Source organism: Primulina tabacum, chromosome 5, assembly GCF_025594145.1.
Source record: "Primulina tabacum isolate GXHZ01 chromosome 5, ASM2559414v2, whole genome shotgun sequence".
NCBI classification, from domain to species: domain Eukaryota; kingdom Viridiplantae; phylum Streptophyta; class Magnoliopsida; order Lamiales; family Gesneriaceae; genus Primulina; species Primulina tabacum.
Window position 1 is genome coordinate 4,601,314 of NC_134554.1, and position 17,379 is coordinate 4,618,692.

A 17,379-nucleotide genomic window follows, 5' to 3' on the forward strand; every position below is an offset into this window, starting at 1 on the left:
TTAAAAAAAGCGTTTTAAACGTACCTTGGAGTTCATTAACGATGCATGTTATGTGCTATTTAAAGATTATCATTAATATTTATTTGAATGCATATTTAGTGTCATCTCACAGATACTATTAAAAATATATTTTTGTGAAAAGTAACGAAGAGAAAGTGATAGAATCTAGTTAATTAGATTCAATATTTTAAACCTTCTTTGAGTGAGGTTGACTCCTGCTATTTCAACTTAACTTACTTTCAAGAGTCAAATGAAAAATAAACAGAAGAACGTAGAATAGGAAGTAGAAGACAGAACGAGAGACAAGAAGGAAGGGATAGAGAACGCAAATAATTTCTTATATATATTTTTTTCTTTCCCCATTACAAACCCTTATGAATATCTCTCTCTCAGTAGTCATTAGCAACTCTTAAAATTCTCTTGTATCTTAGCATGCTACTTGGAAACGTAATCTTTCATCCAACATGGAGCTTTACGAGTCCTTACCGTTTGATCTTCCCACTGATTGGCTTTCTTTGTTTCTTTCTCATGTGCTTCTGGAGCTTTCCCAATTTCATTTGTATTCTCAAGTTCTCGAGAGTAAGCGACAATCATTTCTTCAGAGTGGGCCTCTTTATTCTCAGCCCACTTTCTTACAACTCTTTGGGCCATGGTGTTGTCAATAGGGATGTTCAATATGCTATCAGAAAGAACCAAAAATTATTTGTTCGCTAAAGAAAAATTTGATATTTCAACTTTATCCAACCAACCAATTTTGATATTTTTCTTAATAATATATTTGAATATTTGATGGTGGTTATAAAAAGGTGCCGGTTTCAAAGAAAAATGCAGTTGCAATGAAAACTATAAAATTAAGGAACAAAAAACCATAACAAAGCCGATGAACAAACACATGGTCAACGTTTTTGCTTAAAAATTATATACAAAAATTTACGATTCTAAAATTATATTCAACATATTATTAACGTAACAGAAGGTTGCATGAAAAATAAGTTCGTCACGTGAGAAAAGGTGATCCTTGCCTCCTCGGCCTTGATATTCTTACCCAACCGTGTGAAGCGGTCGGTCACCACTCCCCACCTCCTCTTGATTCACGACCCATTCAAGGGAATCTCATCTCATCTCATCCTCCCTCGCTATCAATACAAGGTCACATATAATATAGCCGATATCACTTTACATAATTTAATCACCAGGGAGAAATAGGTTTTTTTTTAAAAAAAAAAAATTTAAACATGGAGAAAAAATGAAGAGTTGGATAAAAACAGAGATAAACTCCATTATCTAAGTCATACAACAAACATAATGCGATGATTAGGCTGAATAAAATTTTGAGGTTACATTGACATTTGACTCATCAAAACGTGCTCAACATCATAAGATGACGATGATAAAAATTTAATTTTTTGTTTTGCATATCTAGGGTATGGTTTTTAGTTCTAATCCATTTTAGTATTAAAACTAATTTCACAATTATTTATCGATAATCAAATAATGAAAAAAAATTTGCATGAGACAATTTTACGGATCGTATTTTGCAAGACGGATCTCTTATTTGGATCATCCATGAAAAAGTTATACTAAGGGAGTGTGGTTTGGGTGATAAGGTGAGTTTATTTTTTTAACCCATCTTATCCCTCGTTTGGTACACGTGATTATTTAACCAAGTCAATACCTCCTATTAATGATTAGGTTATATTAGGTGGGTTAAAATAATATCTCCTCACCCCCTAGGATTATTTATCTTAATCCTTCCTATTTTTTCAATTTTACCTTTCTCTTATATTCAAACTCACCACCACTTCCCGCCACGACCGTCGCCGCCGCCGAATGCCGACCGATCGCCGCCGACAGCCGCCGAGAACCAATCGACGCCGGACCACCGACCGTCGACGCCGACCGATAACTTCCGGCCGGCCGGCAGCTGTCGACGCCGTTGACTGCTGGCCGCACCGACGTTGCCGGAAAGTCGCTGTCGCCGCCGCCGGACCGCCACCGTCGCCGCCGGAGTGAAAGAAGAAAAAAAAAAGAAGAAAGGGCAATTTTGTCCTTTCATCAAAAAATTTTAAATTATCTTACACTTAAAAATCATACCAAACATAACACCATATATTACATTCCTACAACAATCATTTTCTTTATCATTTACTTACTAATCATTAGTTTATTTTATCCTCAAAACCAAACGCAGCCTAAGAATATTATTTTTTATTGTGAATATCGGTAGGATTGACCCGTGTCACAGATAAAGATTCGTGAGATCATCTCACGAAATACCTACTCATCAAATAATTAATTTAAATAGTTTGTCTATTAGGTGTATAAAAAGGGTACCGATAAGAATCGATTTGAGTTCTTTATTGAAAAATAATAATTATATCCTTTAGTTCAAACAAAAACTTTAATCATATAACCAATTAACATGTGGTGATACCCCAACAAAGAAAAATCGAGGATATAATTAGTATCTCGCGCAAGAAAACGTAAACCACAGCCTACGAGTTATAACACCACAATATGCGAGGCATTCACATAAAGTAACACAATTTCACCATAAAACAGAATCAAACCTTGCGTTTGCCCAAATTACTGATAACACATCAAATACAGTCGAATGCTAGAATAATACAGTGCACAAAGTTTTGTTTCCTTGGATCATATCTTGGATTAATAAGAGAGACCATAATCTGGTGGAATTTGAACAGCCAAAAATAGCTTGGTGAGATTCTTAAGCAAACCGAATTGTCCGTCACCAACTAAAATCGTTAATGCATAGAAAAGGGTAACATCAGATGGGGCATTGAACTATGTTCTCCAGCAGCCAAATACAATGTAATCTTTCTCTGCAGAAAAAACCTCCAAACCTGTAGTCAAATATCAATATAAGCTGCTATAGAAAACTGTGTGCACCAGCAGGAATGCCTGACCTGCAAAACTTAAGAGGGGTATTAAATGGTCTTATATTATTAATATATAGAACGCATACAACGCATACAGGTGAGGAAACTTACCTTGCTAATAAATTTATATTCTCATAATCACATGTCATATGCAAGAGAAAATGGATGGTAACGAGAAGAATCTGTCTGACCCAAGTTAAAAACGCAATGGAGTGATAAACCCTTCAGAAATTACCTTTTACAAGAAAAATATAATGCTTTGTTCGGGTGGAAACATGCAGAAAGCGGAAGAAGTACAACAAAATAAGTATATAGTGATATGTTTGCAACAAGATAGGCAGATGGTAAAGAAATACTGCCTACTTCCCATGTTAAATATGACCATAAGACTATTTGAATTTGAAGGACGTTTTTAAGAGTTGAAATAGTAAGAATATATGAATTAGGATATCTTAGTTTTTCATTTAAAATTAGCATTAATGAATTGCTGTGGGCCATAGAGTAGTTACTTTCGAAAGAAAGCTGAGAATTTTTTAAGGACAACTCAAAGAGATAATTGAATACTCAAATTATAGAATCGGGAGGCAATGGAAGTATGTGCAGATAGCTGTTAAACCAGTTTCTTTTTTTAAAGGCCTAGGGAGTTTCTTTGGAAGGAGGAAACAGAGAGAACAGAGATTTTGGTTATTTAGGATACCACAGGAGAATGAATCTTCCTCACCTGCACAGTGGAAAATGGGCAGTAAGCCTTTTTTCCTCAAAGCCGCCCATATTTAACAAAAGAAATATCTCTAAACAAATAGCAAAAAGTAGCACAAGAAGGGAGAAATGAACAAAGAAAAGGAGACAGACCATGATAGCTGCAATGGCATTACAGGTCGTCATAACTTTCACTTCTTCGTCGTGGTGGGTGAAGGTTATTATCGTCGCCCTTCTCATTATTATGCTCATCTCCATCAGCACTACCATCAAAGTTATTATTGTCATCTCTGGCAGATTCTGCTTGCTCTCTTTCCTTGTTCCATTGCTCAATTTTAGCCCTTCTTTCAACACTGCTTTCCCGTACTGGGCTCCTGTTTCTCCTTTCTCCAGGGCTCCTGCTTCTTCCACTCCTTCGACCAGGACCTCTGCTTCGAGGCCTTCTACCTCTATCATAGTGACGATGATCGCCTCTTCTTTCAGAGCCATGCCGCTCATCTTGGTGACGATGACGAGGGCTATGGCTTCTACTTCTACTGCGACCATGCCTTCGTCTACCCCGAAATAATTGTTGCCGCAGCTCTCTTCAGAAAACAAATGAACCAATCGGAGTGAAGTTCCAAGAAAGATATGGAGAACAAATTCTGTTTAAAGCTGACCTGCTTATCTTTTTCAGATGCATAAAATTGCAGTATCCACCTCGATTGCACACATTCTCTTCGTACTGCCTACAAGTCGCTTCACGGAAATCCGTCACAGGGGAGAAGTCAGCAATGATTGGGCGCCCTAAAAATTCCAATACCAGCACTCTTATGACGGAAATAATGAAGTTATTTACTGAATTTAAAAGACTCCTGTTAATGCTAGACATACATGTAGGTAAAAAACGCACAGGCTCTGCATAAAAAAATCAATTTGAAAATACAAATAAAAAATGCTATCGATCTTTCATAAAAAAATTTAGCACCATTATTTAGGTGATTTATGATAGGTCATGCGCAAACAAGTTCACACTCCTCCAGATAGTTCAGATACCTACCTCAAATATCTTAGTGTCTGTGGCCAGTAACCTATCTTTTAACAGTGAAAAATGTAGACACTAATGAGAAAAACTAGCCTTCATAAGATCTTCCCATGAGATTCTGAAGAGCAGCTTGTGCCTGGTCTTCCTCCCTAAACTGAATGTACACATTGCCTACCATGTGGTCAGCCAAATTATCACATATGTTGAGACTCTGGATGTCCCCGTACTTGCTCAACTCCTGAAACAAATCTTCGTAGAAATCCTGTTTGATCGAAATTAATTAAACAAAATATATGCAAGTTCCACACTTTGTTTGTTTGTGAAAAAAAAATTGAGACCGATTAATCAATTAACCGAAACTATACTCGAATTCCAAATTTCAGACAACATGGGATGCATGTCAGTGAGAGACTGACTATGCAAGTGTGTGTATCAAGACGGACGCTAATTTAATCAAATTTAAAATCTAAGTGTCACCAAATCATACTTTCGCACACAGGCACAACCAATTCAATTATTACCAAATGCGTTGGAACAGCGTATGCACAAATTAAAAGCAAAGGTGAAAAAAAAAACAGCATCTAGAGATATTTCTATAGGACAACCCGGGTCAGGGGTGTCACGGAATCGAGCTTGATTTAACCTTGCATTCGATTCCCACTGCAACAGCTTATCGAGCTAGTTTTTAGGTTATCAGATTCAAATATAGTAAAATAAGAACATCTTACGTTGCATTACAAAGTAAGATTGCATCTATTTTTCAATATCAAAAACAATTTGATACGAATTTACCAACTTTCTAAAAATCATGTCAAAGCTCGAGTAGAATATATAACGGAGACAGAAGGGTAAATCAACGGAACCTCGAAGTGAGACTGGATCTTCTTAGGGTCGATGTTCTGGCACTGAGGATCGACACCAGGCGTGATCATATCAGGGCGTTGGTACATGTTAGAGAGCAGAAGCGTGGGGCTGATGCTGGGCTTCGTGTGCAGACGAGAGCAGCGGTCTCCGTGGCGGCACGCGCCGATCTTGAAGTAGAAGGGACAATTCACCCTATCCTTCTCCGTACCGAAGATGGACGCCAAGTGCTCCGCCATAATTTTTCAAATTCAGCTAGCTTTAGGGATTTGGGGACTGGTTAGGCGAAGACAAGGGTTTCTTCCTAGGGTTTTCAAATCCCAAAAAAACCGGTCCATTATATGATTGATATATATACACACACACGCAAACTTTTTACAATATTTAAAAAATTCTTATTAAAACAATTACTATATAAATTTTTTTTATTAGTATTATTGTGTCAATTTATCATATTAAGTATTTACAATAAATACAAAATTAAATGAGAAGTTTTTTAAATTTCTTTAAAATTTAAATTTGCATTTGATATTCATTGAAAGTATAAACTACATAAAATATCTACATTTGTTATATCATTTCATTAAATTTTGGTTAAAATGTTGAATTTTATGTTACTTTTATATATTTAATTTAATTATCATTACTCTCTATCATATCAAAAAAATATTTTTTTATATAATATTATGTTTTTCAAAATTTTTAAAAGAGCGTCGTCGTGAATTTGATATATTTGTTGTCCGTAAATTATTATTATTAAATGTCTTAATTAAAATTTTAATATAAATATTTTTTAACATGTTCATAAAAAATTATAAAATTTTTAATCACAATTTTTTTATCTGATAAATGATTAAATAAAAAATTGACTTCTGAAAAATATTTCTTTATTTTTAGTTAGTAACATTTTTCACTCAAACAAAATAAGAAGTCAATTTAATTATAGATGATTGCTATTTCATTTAAACGTTTATCACAAATGATATAACCATTTTTATATATAATTTTTTATGATAATATATAAAATTTAAGTATATCGATTATATTATATCGTTAATTTTAATAAACTATTAAACGCTAATATTTATCAAGTTTGATAATTAATTATATAAAATAATATTATGTAAATTATAAGAGGAAAATAATAGTTTATTATTATAGACACACGAAAAAATCAATCTGTATCATTATTTATTTTATTTTATTTTATTTTATTGTGCTCTAATCTAATTATTTTCAGTATTCTATATGATAAGTTTGATTAAAATATTTACTATTCATACGTTTAAGTAGGGGTGAGATAGGGAAAGATTCATCTCATAATCTTTCTACTTAATCTTTACTCGTACAAGAATTGATAGTTATATTTAACATATAAGACTATTTTTTAAATATATCTTTAACATGAGCTAAAATAAATTTTTTGTTTGCTTATATATTCAAATAAATTAATTAATCATTTAATTTAAGCCTTAAAATATCGTATAAAAGCTAACATCTTTTAAAGAGTTATATAATTTTTTGTGAGGTTCAACCCAATAACATATTAAATTATTGATAATATTATTTTAGGTCGGAGTGGAGAATCTCACCGAGTTGAGGTTATTTGCTCGATTTATCTCTCGACATAGATCTGGACTAGAAAAATTCCGAAAAATCGGATCAGAACAATGCGGATTGAGAATGGGATGAGATCCGGGATAGATTGAGATTTTAGGAGATGTTGTCAACTTTACGTTCGTTTGAATATGCGAGCCAAATTTATGATTTTAGCTTCAAATTTGTGAATAGAATGAGTTTGAGAGCTCGAGTCCTTTATTTTGAATTCGATAAGTTGGAGCTCTTTTTGATTTATATGCAAATATATTAAGAAATAATCGAAAAAAATAAAACACGAGCATAGAAATATAAAATTAAACATATTAAAATTTAAATTTTATATTTTTCTAAAAATGAATATTTTATTATACTTTTATGGAGAAAAATTATTTACCTCCAAAATTTGAATCATCGTGGAAAATACTAATTTTTTAATAATTGATAAAAGTTCACATTAATAATTTTATCAAAACTATCACTTCGTATCCTTTTATTTTATGTTTTCAAAGGTAATTTTTTAAAACAAACATAAAACGTGGAGATGCGGGGTATCGATCCCCGTACCTCTCGCATGCTAAGCGAGCGCTCTACCATCTGAGCTACATCCCCAATTGCAAATGGCAGGATTTTTTTAAATTATTATCTATTTTGTACAAAATTGAAATATTTTCATGCCAATAATATCGGCAACTGCCTTCAAACAAATGCTGCAGATATCGTAAAATGCAACTTTTTTTTTTAAAAAAAAGAATACTGTAATTATAGCCTTTGAATAACACAATCAACTAAATATTTATACATTTGGTAAGTAAAAGCAAGAAGACGTTTAAGATTGAGACGGTGAGATTTGTTGGCCTCAGGCATAATAAAAATTTTGTAACACAGGACATTGATTATCTTTTTATTTATATATTCGTTTTTTTACTAAGGGGTGGGGAATCGCGATTCGCGGGCATGGAACCCAGTACCTCTCCCATATCTGTGAGAAGTGCCAGTGGCTAACATTCAGTTTTAGCAGGAGAAGGCATTAAATGGAAAAGATGAGAGATGCTCTGTTTGAAAAGAGGAAAGAGGCCAGTATGAGCTTTCGGAAAAATCATAAATTCAATTTGGCTCGATCTTTTGGCTAAGCAAGGCTGGTAATTCCTTATTGATCCCACTTCTTTCGCTTCTCATGTATTCCAAGCTCGTTATTATCCAACTGACAATTTTCTTGAGGCAAAGTTGGGAGCCAATCCAAGTTTTGTTTAAAGGATGAGTATAATATCAACTCAAGGGTTATTAGGAGTGGGGTGAGGAGACGAATTGGTTCGGTTAGGAAACTAAAGAAATGGGGCGATGCATGGCCGCCAGATCGGGACAGCCCGTACGTTTCCCTGGTTTAGATCATGCTATGATGGATTCCTTGAAATGTCTTACATACGATTCATGGGATTTGGATATGATTCTAGACGACATGTTCAATGAAAGAGACCATGAATTAATATTGTCTATTCCACTGAGCATGATTAATGAACATACGACAGTCGGATGTGGTTCAATGATTTAAAAAAAAGGTGTTTACACTGTTAAAAGTGGACACAAAGTCCTCATGCAGCAACACAATCTCTCCACTATTAGTTCTGTTAAAAACTGGAAATTAGTCCGAAATTTTATTTGGAGAGCTTTATCACCATGTCTTCCCACCATGAGAGCACTACAAGTTCGAAGAGTGAATGTCACAGAGTACGTGGTGCTCTCTTAGCCATAACGAAACTGAAGAGGAATTTCATGCGTTGGTCTCTCGTCCATGTGCAAGTAATGTGCGGTGTCTTTCTCCTACGGGTACCAACTTTGGTTCTATATATTCTATTGTGGACTGGTGGAATTTTGTTGTTTTAAAGAATAATCAACAGGGAACTGGAATCGCGACAATGATTTTGTGACAAATTTGGCAAAATAAAAACTATGTAGTTTGGAATAGTAGTGCAAGCCTGCTCAGGTGAAGAATTGAATATGTTAAAACAATTTAATTTTAAATATAATTTTATGTTCTTGAGATTAAAATGCAAATTTAATATGATTTTTTCCTTTAATACAAATATTTGATTTTTATAAAGTCACAATTCATGCAAAAAACCGATGTGTCCGACTTTGAAAACAACATTTTTATTTTTGTTTTGAAAAGGCATAGGCGGTAATGGACACCAAACAAGACCAAGATTCATCACTGGAGTATATTATTCAGCTCGGGCATTGTATCGAACACTTCGTAGGCATTGCTTTCAGCGGCACCAATTTCCGAACGACTATCCCCATCCTCTCTCTCGAGTCCACCAATCCTTTCCGACCAATATCATCGACTTCCCAGTCAAACTCATGCAGCAAAGAACCCAACAAAAGGTGAAGCATTCGGTGAGCCAGAGGAATCCCGGCACACATCCTCCTGCCAGCGCCGAAAGGAATCAGCTCGTAATGCTGCCCTTTGTAATCAATCTTCGAGCCTAAGAACCTTTCCGGTTTGAAAGATAAAGGGTCATCCCAGCAAGCTAGGTCCCTTCCAATCGCCCAAGCGTTCACGAAAACCTGCGTGTTTTTGGGAATTTGGTAACCAAAGAAGTTGGCATCTTGAATTGCTTTGCGAGGGACCAGGAATGGAACCGGAGGATGTAGTCTGAGAGTTTCCTTTATCACAGCCTGCAAGTATGGTAGATTTTCGACGTGATTCTCGTCAAAAGTGTTGCTCTTTCCGACTATCTGGGAGAGTTCGTTTTTGACCTTCGTCATTACCTCCGGGTGGCTGAGCAGCTCGACCATGGCCCACTCCGTGCTGCTGCTTGTCGTTTCTGAACCGGCCAGAAACACCTCCTGAGGATTCATAATTTTTTTGTGAAGGTTTAATTTTGTATGATGGTTTGGAAAGAAATAAATTTGCATATTTAAATTTAAAAATAGGATTTGAATCCTAAATTCTAGTTCGTTTAATTATTCATGACAAAAATATGAGGAAAAAAAGATCATTATGTTATCATCACTCGCAGTTCAAATTAACTAGTTTAGAATTAAATCGAGTGATTTTTAATTTTGAAATATTCTTGATTAAGAAATATGAAACTTGTATGTAAACTCCCGATCATATAAACTGATAAAATGACTCGGTACATAGCTATGAAAGATGATTTTTTTTTACCATGATCATTATATTTAGGTCGTGGTCTGAAATCTTATCACCCCCATTCTTTCTTCCATTGCCTTCACTTTCCAGCAACACTTCCAGAAAATCCTTCTTACCTTCTGCATCGTTTTGCTCCTTCAACCTCTCCGCCACGAACTGCCCCACAATCTTTATTGTTTTCCCCATTCCTTCCTCAGCTTTCCGCCTCAGACCCTGCGGATCCAGCCATTTCAGCCATGGAAACAGATCGACGATATTCGGATGCCCCGACCACTCCATCAACTCAACCATAGCCGCAAAAAAATCCGATCCCTCAGTCGATTCAGGGTTCACCAAATCACGGGATAGCATTAAATTACCCAGCATGTTGAACGAAGCCAAGAACACAAACCGCGCCACGTGTATCCCTGCGGCGGAGGCTGTGGTGTCGGTGGATTCGTTTCCAATCCATTCCACCATGTCTGCAATGCACCGTCGCCGGATAGCGGCGGTTTCGTTGATCTTTTTGTGAACCAGCATTTCAACAGTCATCACACGCTTCATCACTCGCCAATATTGGCCGTAGGGGGCGAGGGAGACAGCCGCCTTGTGGAAGTCATGAGCCTTCATCACCTCTATGATCGTGCGCTCAGCGAAGTTCGCGTCGTGATTCTTGAACAATTCCGCCGCGGTCTCGGCGGTGAGCAGCACCATTGTGTTGATAGAGCCGATCCTTAGCCAGACAACTGGGCCATAATCTTTCTGTAGCCCAGCTAGAGTTTTGTGTGGCATGGAACCGAGGTCGAACATGTTGCCGAACACTGGCCATCCCGGTGGCCCTGGCGGCAGCCTCCGGGTGGGAGAGCGCCGCTGATGACGGAGGAGGAAGAGTATAGATGCCACAAGGAGAACGCAACAACAGAGGATGGTCAACTCCCAGTGCATGTTTAATTTGTTTCCTTCTCACTCGTAAATGTCTCCCATATTTAATATACAGGCGTTAGGGTCGTGAGGATTTTCTTGTCGACTTTTGATTGAACTTGTCGTATTTAATATTTCTGACTTCACAAACTTCTATGCTTCAATTTATTTATTTTTGGATCTATGTTATTTAATATTTGTGTGTGAATTTATATGATATAATTAATAGTAAATGTAACGTATTTATTTTTGGATCTATGTTTATAATTATACTTTTGGCTTAGAACTTAATTTACAAAAGATCGATATCGAAAAACTAGTGAAGGAAAGAATCCGTTGCCTGATATATACTGTTAGAATGGAGCCTTTATTATTAGAATAAAATCTACAGTTGTTAATTAAGATACAATTTTATTTTTTTTTATTCGTGGCGGCATAAAGTGCACTTACACTAGTGTTAATGTGTCGAGTTAGTAGACCCATGAGTCCGAAGATATGCATGTCTATTTGATTGTTCTGTCTCATATCTGTTCCCAAAATATACAATATTATACGTTAAGATATGACGTCACTCTTTTACAACTCATCTAGCCAACCAAATAAAATGTTACATCGTCGATACGTAAAAATTTATCAAGAGATCACTCATTTCAGTACTATTCTCACATTTTTCAAAGGTCAACCTTGCAATGTTGTAATTAATATGACAATTTACAAGGAGGGGACCAGGAAAAAAAAACCATTTTTACTGTCGTGATCATTATGATTAATTTATGATTGATAAACATATAAGTAACTAAACATGAATTGGAATCGAGCGAGTGACTCTGGCATACCCAAACTAACCAAAAAAGAAAACACTTTAATCAGAAGAAATACAAAAACACCCTCTGATAAAAATCCCATCGTTCTCAACATTTATTTCTTAATGAATTTCAGTTGTCAGCTATCCATCCATCAATTTTAAAAGTATATCGACTTAAATTTTTTACTGATATTAAATGTAAATCATATACTAGCATTAGCATTGAACAAAAATTATAATATACAATATATTAAACTAGTCTTAAAATTTGAAATATATTAATTATTATTGTAAATATATATAATATGAGAACCCGTATGATATCCTGATTTATGTTACAAGAGATGAATTAAATCCGATAAAATATGCATAAACTTACTCAACTCAATATATAAAGTAGACTTAAAAATAAGGCTAAATTTAAAGCAGAAGAAGTCATTATTATAATACAATTCAAAACTGAACAAAATAAAGACCGAATAACCTTAGGCCGACCCAGTTGTAATAAACGATATTCATCGAACTTTTAACGAGTTTTTGGTTGGTCTATCCGTCATTTTATTTTTATTTATTTTGGTTGGAATATATGATTGTTATAATTGAGGGCTGTCCAATGTTTATCTTTCTTCATCAAGAAAATGGAAAAAAGATATATATCTGTGCGTGTATGTGAAATTTAAATAAATAAATAATTTATTGTATTGTAATGTAATGTAATGAATTATTCAATCTCATTATATGGCATATATCTTTGATTTGCTTCTAAAATTATCATCAAACACCAGGTATATTCAAACTAGCACTTGTTATCTCGATATGGAACTGGTAATGGTATGGCCTTCAGTGAAACCCTTTTCCTCAAAGTAAACCCAGTCTTCTCGCTCATGTCCATTTCATCAGGCTTCATCCCACCCGCCAACACCCAATCAAACGAGTGCACCATCGACCCCACAACCATCGGCAACACGCGAGAGGCAAGAGGCATGGCCGGGCACATCCGACGCCCCGACCCGAACGGTATATACTCGAAGTTCTGCCCTTTGTAATCAGCCATGCTCGGGTCTAGAAACCTCTCTGGTTTAAACTCCAATGAGTCTTTCCACATTTTAGGGTCTCTTCCGATGGCCCAAACGTTAACGAGAATTTGGGTTTCTTTCGGAATATAGTAGCCTAACATCTTGCATGGATCCATGGCCATGTGGGGGACTAAAAACGGGAGGGGTGGGTGAAGTCTTAGAGTTTCTTTGATGACCGCTTTCAGGTATGGGAGGTGATCTAGGTGTTGTTCTTCGAGCTTTTTGCCGGGTGGGATTAGGGTTCGGAGCTCGGAGTGGAGTTTTTGAAGAGTTTGGGGGTTACGGAGGAGCTCCGCCATGGCCCATTCTAGTGTACTGGTGGTGGTATCAGTTCCCGCTATGAACATTTCCTGTAATGTTTCACAAAGGAAGAAAAGAAAAATATGATACGTACGTACATTCTGACTTGTACTATTTCCCAAAGTTGCTCATATTTTTAGTTGCTAAAATAGCTGAGTTAATTATAATAAATCCAGTGATGGAAGAAGGGCAAGTGGAAAATAAAGTATAGATCCAAGTGAAGTGTATAGGGTTTGAGTTAAAAGGGTTTACTTAAAAGTAAGGGATTAATTGGAAACCAAATAAGTAGAAAATGAAAGCAATTAAGAATTGGCTCGCTTACAAAAACAATAACGTTGATTTCTGTTGAAGAAAAACAGGAAGGCCCCTCCACTCCATCTCCCCTGTATTCCAAAAGCACATTCAAATAATCCTTCTTCTTTCCAACACCGCCGTATTTAGTGGTCTCCATTTCTCTCATTCTTTCTTTCAAGAATTCTCCAGCAACATCAAACGCTCTTTTAACATGAAACTGTGTTTTTCTTCTAACCCGTTGAGGGTCAAGCCACCTAAACATCGGCAAGAAATCTGAAACATTAGGTTTCCCTGCAAACTCCATAACTTTTCCTGCATGATATAAGAATTTGGCTCCCCTTTCTGATTTTGGGTCCAACAAATCCTTCGAGAACATGAGATTCCCGATCAGATTGAAAGCCATCAAGAAAAAGAAATTCCCCACATCAACACCGACGCTGTTTGCAGAACCAGAGGAGGATGCTTCTGTTATAAATTCGAGCATTTGATCGACGCACTTAGCTCTGACTTCTTGCATGGAGTCGAGGCGCGCGGTGGTGAAGAATTCTGATGTGCAGAGCCGCCGCAGCATCCGCCAGTGTGGTCCATATTGGGCAGTGATGAGAGACCCTTCGTTGCTTATATCGCCTTTCATGGCTTCGTATATCTTTCTTCCTGCCAAAACTGCGTCGTGATTTTTGAACATTACACGCGCCGCCTCACTGGAAGAGATCACCACCGTTCTCATGGAGCCGAGATAGAGCGTCATCACGTCGCCATATCTATCAGCAAGTTCAGCAAAGTGTTTATGGGGTGCGCGGGCGGCGCGTGCTAGTTGGAAGATGTTGCCAACCACCGGCAATGGCTGTGGCCCGGGCGGCATCCGGCCGAGCTCCTCCAATCGTCGGTGTCTCCGTTCTGTTACAACCGCCCATGCAACCCATAATAGCAAAGCTAGAACGAGGCCCGCGATTTCGTAGTCCATTTTAATCTAGCCAAATAAATACATTTCAATTGATGGTAATTTTATTTAATACTACATATTAAATATGATATTATTTTGACATTCATATCTAGAATAATTTATCCGACATGTGGAATTCATCGATTTATAGATATCATCTTAGTATATGAACTTAGGAGGTTACATTCCAAACAAGGACGAGAAATTAATTTTCTGGCATGTTTCCTATTTGTAGTTTTGTAAAGACAATTTTTTTAATTAATATATTCAAACCCAAAAAAAAAAAAAAAAACAAGAAGAAGAAGAAGAAGAAGAAGAAGAGAAGGTTATATATATAGTTAGATAATTTGTCCAAGAAAACCAAATAATAGAATTTTCGAGGTAAATAAGAAAGCATTATATAAAAATAAATGAACCCTAAACAATTTCAAAGAGCAAATACTCGAAAACAAAATAAATTACACTTACCCGAAACCATGAACGTCGTAAGTCGATTACTCTATACTTTTCTAATTATTTCCGAAGTAATAAATTGGTGAAAATAAACAAAATATAAAGCTATACTTACTTATTTTCGCACTCTTTGCCAACTAAATTGTAATAATGATACAAACATGTAGTAAGTAGCTACGTATACATATATAATGAAAACTATAGAGTAAATCCAAATAAATTCGAATAAAATAAGTTCAATTTGACGATGGTGACAAATATGGCATCTTCGATTGCATATCTTCAGGTAAAATATCCATTATTCTTTGAAATCTTGTTTTCTTCTAATGATTGAAAATCAAATTTATTATTAATCAATTACTACAGCACATATATTTAATATATATATAAACAAGGGAAGCACACCCAGACGTTTAGCCCAAAATTGATAATACCTGACAAGCTGTTTCGATCAATAACAAAAATGTAAATATTAAAGCAGACGATTATTTTTAATATTAACATGTACCATGTGTTTAGTTGTCCTATCATCTTCAAATCTATGAACCTTTACTCTAGTTCCATTTTAAGATAAATTACGATGTATGTTTGGCTCATCGATCTTAAACATATTAATTTGTTTAATAAATATACTTAATTAAAATTATGTTAAAGAAATTAATAGAAATTTAGATTAGAGAGGCCGTACGTATTTAATTTCGTTATTACAAATTTCACAATCTTTTACATTTTCCCTCCACACAAATCTATCTATACATATGCTAATTAAGATAAATCTACATTTTTGGTCATGTATATTTGTTTTTTTATGATTTTGTTTATTTAGTCGGCTATATTTGTTTTTTTTTTTTGGTTTTAGTCTTTTTATATATGGCGCCCATGTGACATGATCGACGTGATAGCGCTGATGTGTGTAGTTTCCACTTCATCACTCATGTGAAAAAAATTACAAGTTGAAAGGTCTTAAATATAGAAACCAAAATCAATAAACGATTAAATAAAGGCAAAAACTTGTGTAAGACGGTCACACAGGTCGTATTTTGTGAGACATATCTCTTATTTGAGTCATCCATGAAAAATTATTACTTTTTATGCTAAGAGTATTACTTTTGTACTGTGAATATCGGTAGAATTGACCCGTTTCATAGATAAAGATTCGTGAGACCGTCTCATAAGAGACACACTCTTAAATAAAATAGAATTTTTAATAATTTGAGAAGAGTGCTTTTTGGTTTATCAAAAATACATATCATAACATCAAAATTAGTTATTGTAAACTTTCAACTTTAACAATATAATATAATATATATAGTATAAAAATATATATGACATTAAATAGTTAATTATCAATATTGATAAATATTAATTATCAATTTTTATCCATGCACGGTATTTCAATTATCATTACATTTTGTAATAAAATTATTTATAATTACATAAAGAACTGCGAACTACAGTGGACTTGTTGAAATGCGGTGAGCAAGGGTGCTGAGTCACATTGGAGGTCGATGTAATATATTTAATTTATTTTACGTAATTTACGTTAAAGTTTGTATTTATTTTTTGAATAATAAATAGCAAATGAATTGACAACTATTAAAAATATGTTTTCAGAAATCATTATTTTATTATTCGATTTTCCGACAAGAGAAGATGTATAAATAGACTAATAGAGTAAATGCGGGTCCTAAATCAATAAATTAGTGATGAATAGATACTGTAAATCAAAATGGGGAGAATGTAACGGTCCTAGCATTTTTATCTATCCGAAATTATATATTTTCCTCCTTTTCCTGACTTTATTTATTAGAAAATGAAATAGAAAAATAAACACGAAATAGAAAAATAAACATTGGTTCCATAACATCAAAAAATATGTAATAAAACATATGTCATGGAACTTGATCGTGCACTATACACGTAAGCGTCGAATCGGGAAAGAAACTTAAATTGGCAAAAAACATCTTTAGGTTTTTTTTTTATATAAAATTATAGAATAAGTTATTAAAAAGGGAAAATTACAATTTATATCTTCATGTATATTTGATTTTTTTGTGATTTTGTTTATTTCTTTTATCAAATGTTGGTCTTAATTATATATCTTTTGATTTTTGAAATAAACGACCTCCAAACATATTTTATTGTTTTCATGAGTAAATATTACCCTATATACTATATATGGTAGGTCTCTTATGAGATTGTCTCACAAATTTTTATCCGTGAGACATGTCAAGCTTATCGATATTCACAATAAAAGTAATACTCTTAGCATAAAAAAGTAATATTTTTTCATGGATGACCAAAATAAGAGATCCGTCTTACAAAATACGACTCGTATAACACTTGAACAATCCCGCCTCAAATTATGAGA

At 34.8% G+C, this 17,379-nt stretch overlaps 3 protein-coding genes and 1 non-coding gene across 15 annotated transcripts; all 4 read right to left on the bottom strand.

The window, feature by feature from the left end:
• Positions 1 to 2,527: 2,527 nt before the first annotated feature.
• Positions 2,528 to 5,815, bottom strand: LOC142545727 (splicing factor U2af small subunit B-like). Of its 11 annotated transcripts, none has more exons than XR_012820351.1 (7): positions 5,487 to 5,815; positions 4,717 to 4,885; positions 4,259 to 4,385; positions 3,753 to 4,183; positions 3,598 to 3,621; positions 3,012 to 3,082; positions 2,528 to 2,864 (listed from the first exon to the last, which is right to left on the bottom strand). XR_012820351.1 is itself a non-coding variant. In XM_075653083.1 (6 exons), the coding sequence occupies exons 1-4, from the start codon at positions 5,721 to 5,723 to the stop codon at positions 3,772 to 3,774; spliced, it is 945 nt and encodes a 314-aa protein (XP_075509198.1). In that variant the 5' UTR covers positions 5,724 to 5,815; the 3' UTR covers positions 2,528 to 2,864; positions 3,598 to 3,621; positions 3,753 to 3,771. The 11 variants fall into 11 exon arrangements, 5 of the variants coding, with proteins under 5 accessions (XP_075509198.1, XP_075509196.1, XP_075509195.1 ...); XR_012820349.1 differs by having other exon boundaries at positions 2,528 to 2,927; XR_012820350.1 differs by having other exon boundaries at positions 3,012 to 3,086.
• Positions 5,816 to 7,619: 1,804 nt separating this feature from the next.
• Positions 7,620 to 7,692, bottom strand: TRNAA-AGC (transfer RNA alanine (anticodon AGC)). The gene has a single exon. It is a non-coding gene; the product is annotated as a tRNA-Ala (tRNA).
• Positions 7,693 to 9,142: 1,450 nt separating this feature from the next.
• On the bottom strand, positions 9,143 to 11,184 carry LOC142544614 (cytochrome P450 76A1-like). The gene is made up of 2 exons (XM_075651644.1): positions 10,253 to 11,184; positions 9,143 to 9,930 (listed from the first exon to the last, which is right to left on the bottom strand). Exons 1-2 carry the CDS (start codon positions 11,159 to 11,161, stop codon positions 9,307 to 9,309), a joined length of 1,533 nt encoding a protein of 510 aa, XP_075507759.1. The 5' UTR covers positions 11,162 to 11,184; the 3' UTR covers positions 9,143 to 9,306.
• Positions 11,185 to 12,735: 1,551 nt separating this feature from the next.
• Positions 12,736 to 15,169, bottom strand: LOC142544615 (cytochrome P450 76A1-like). 2 transcript variants are annotated; one of them, XM_075651645.1, is made up of 3 exons: positions 15,124 to 15,169; positions 13,641 to 14,582; positions 12,736 to 13,368 (listed from the first exon to the last, which is right to left on the bottom strand). In XM_075651645.1, the coding sequence occupies exons 2-3, from the start codon at positions 14,574 to 14,576 to the stop codon at positions 12,739 to 12,741; spliced, it is 1,566 nt and encodes a 521-aa protein (XP_075507760.1). In that variant the 5' UTR covers positions 14,577 to 14,582; positions 15,124 to 15,169; the 3' UTR covers positions 12,736 to 12,738. The 2 variants fall into 2 exon arrangements, with proteins under 2 accessions (XP_075507760.1, XP_075507761.1); XM_075651646.1 differs by lacking the exon at positions 15,124 to 15,169 and adding an exon at positions 15,024 to 15,033.
• Between the last annotated feature and the right edge of the window lie 2,210 nt (positions 15,170 to 17,379).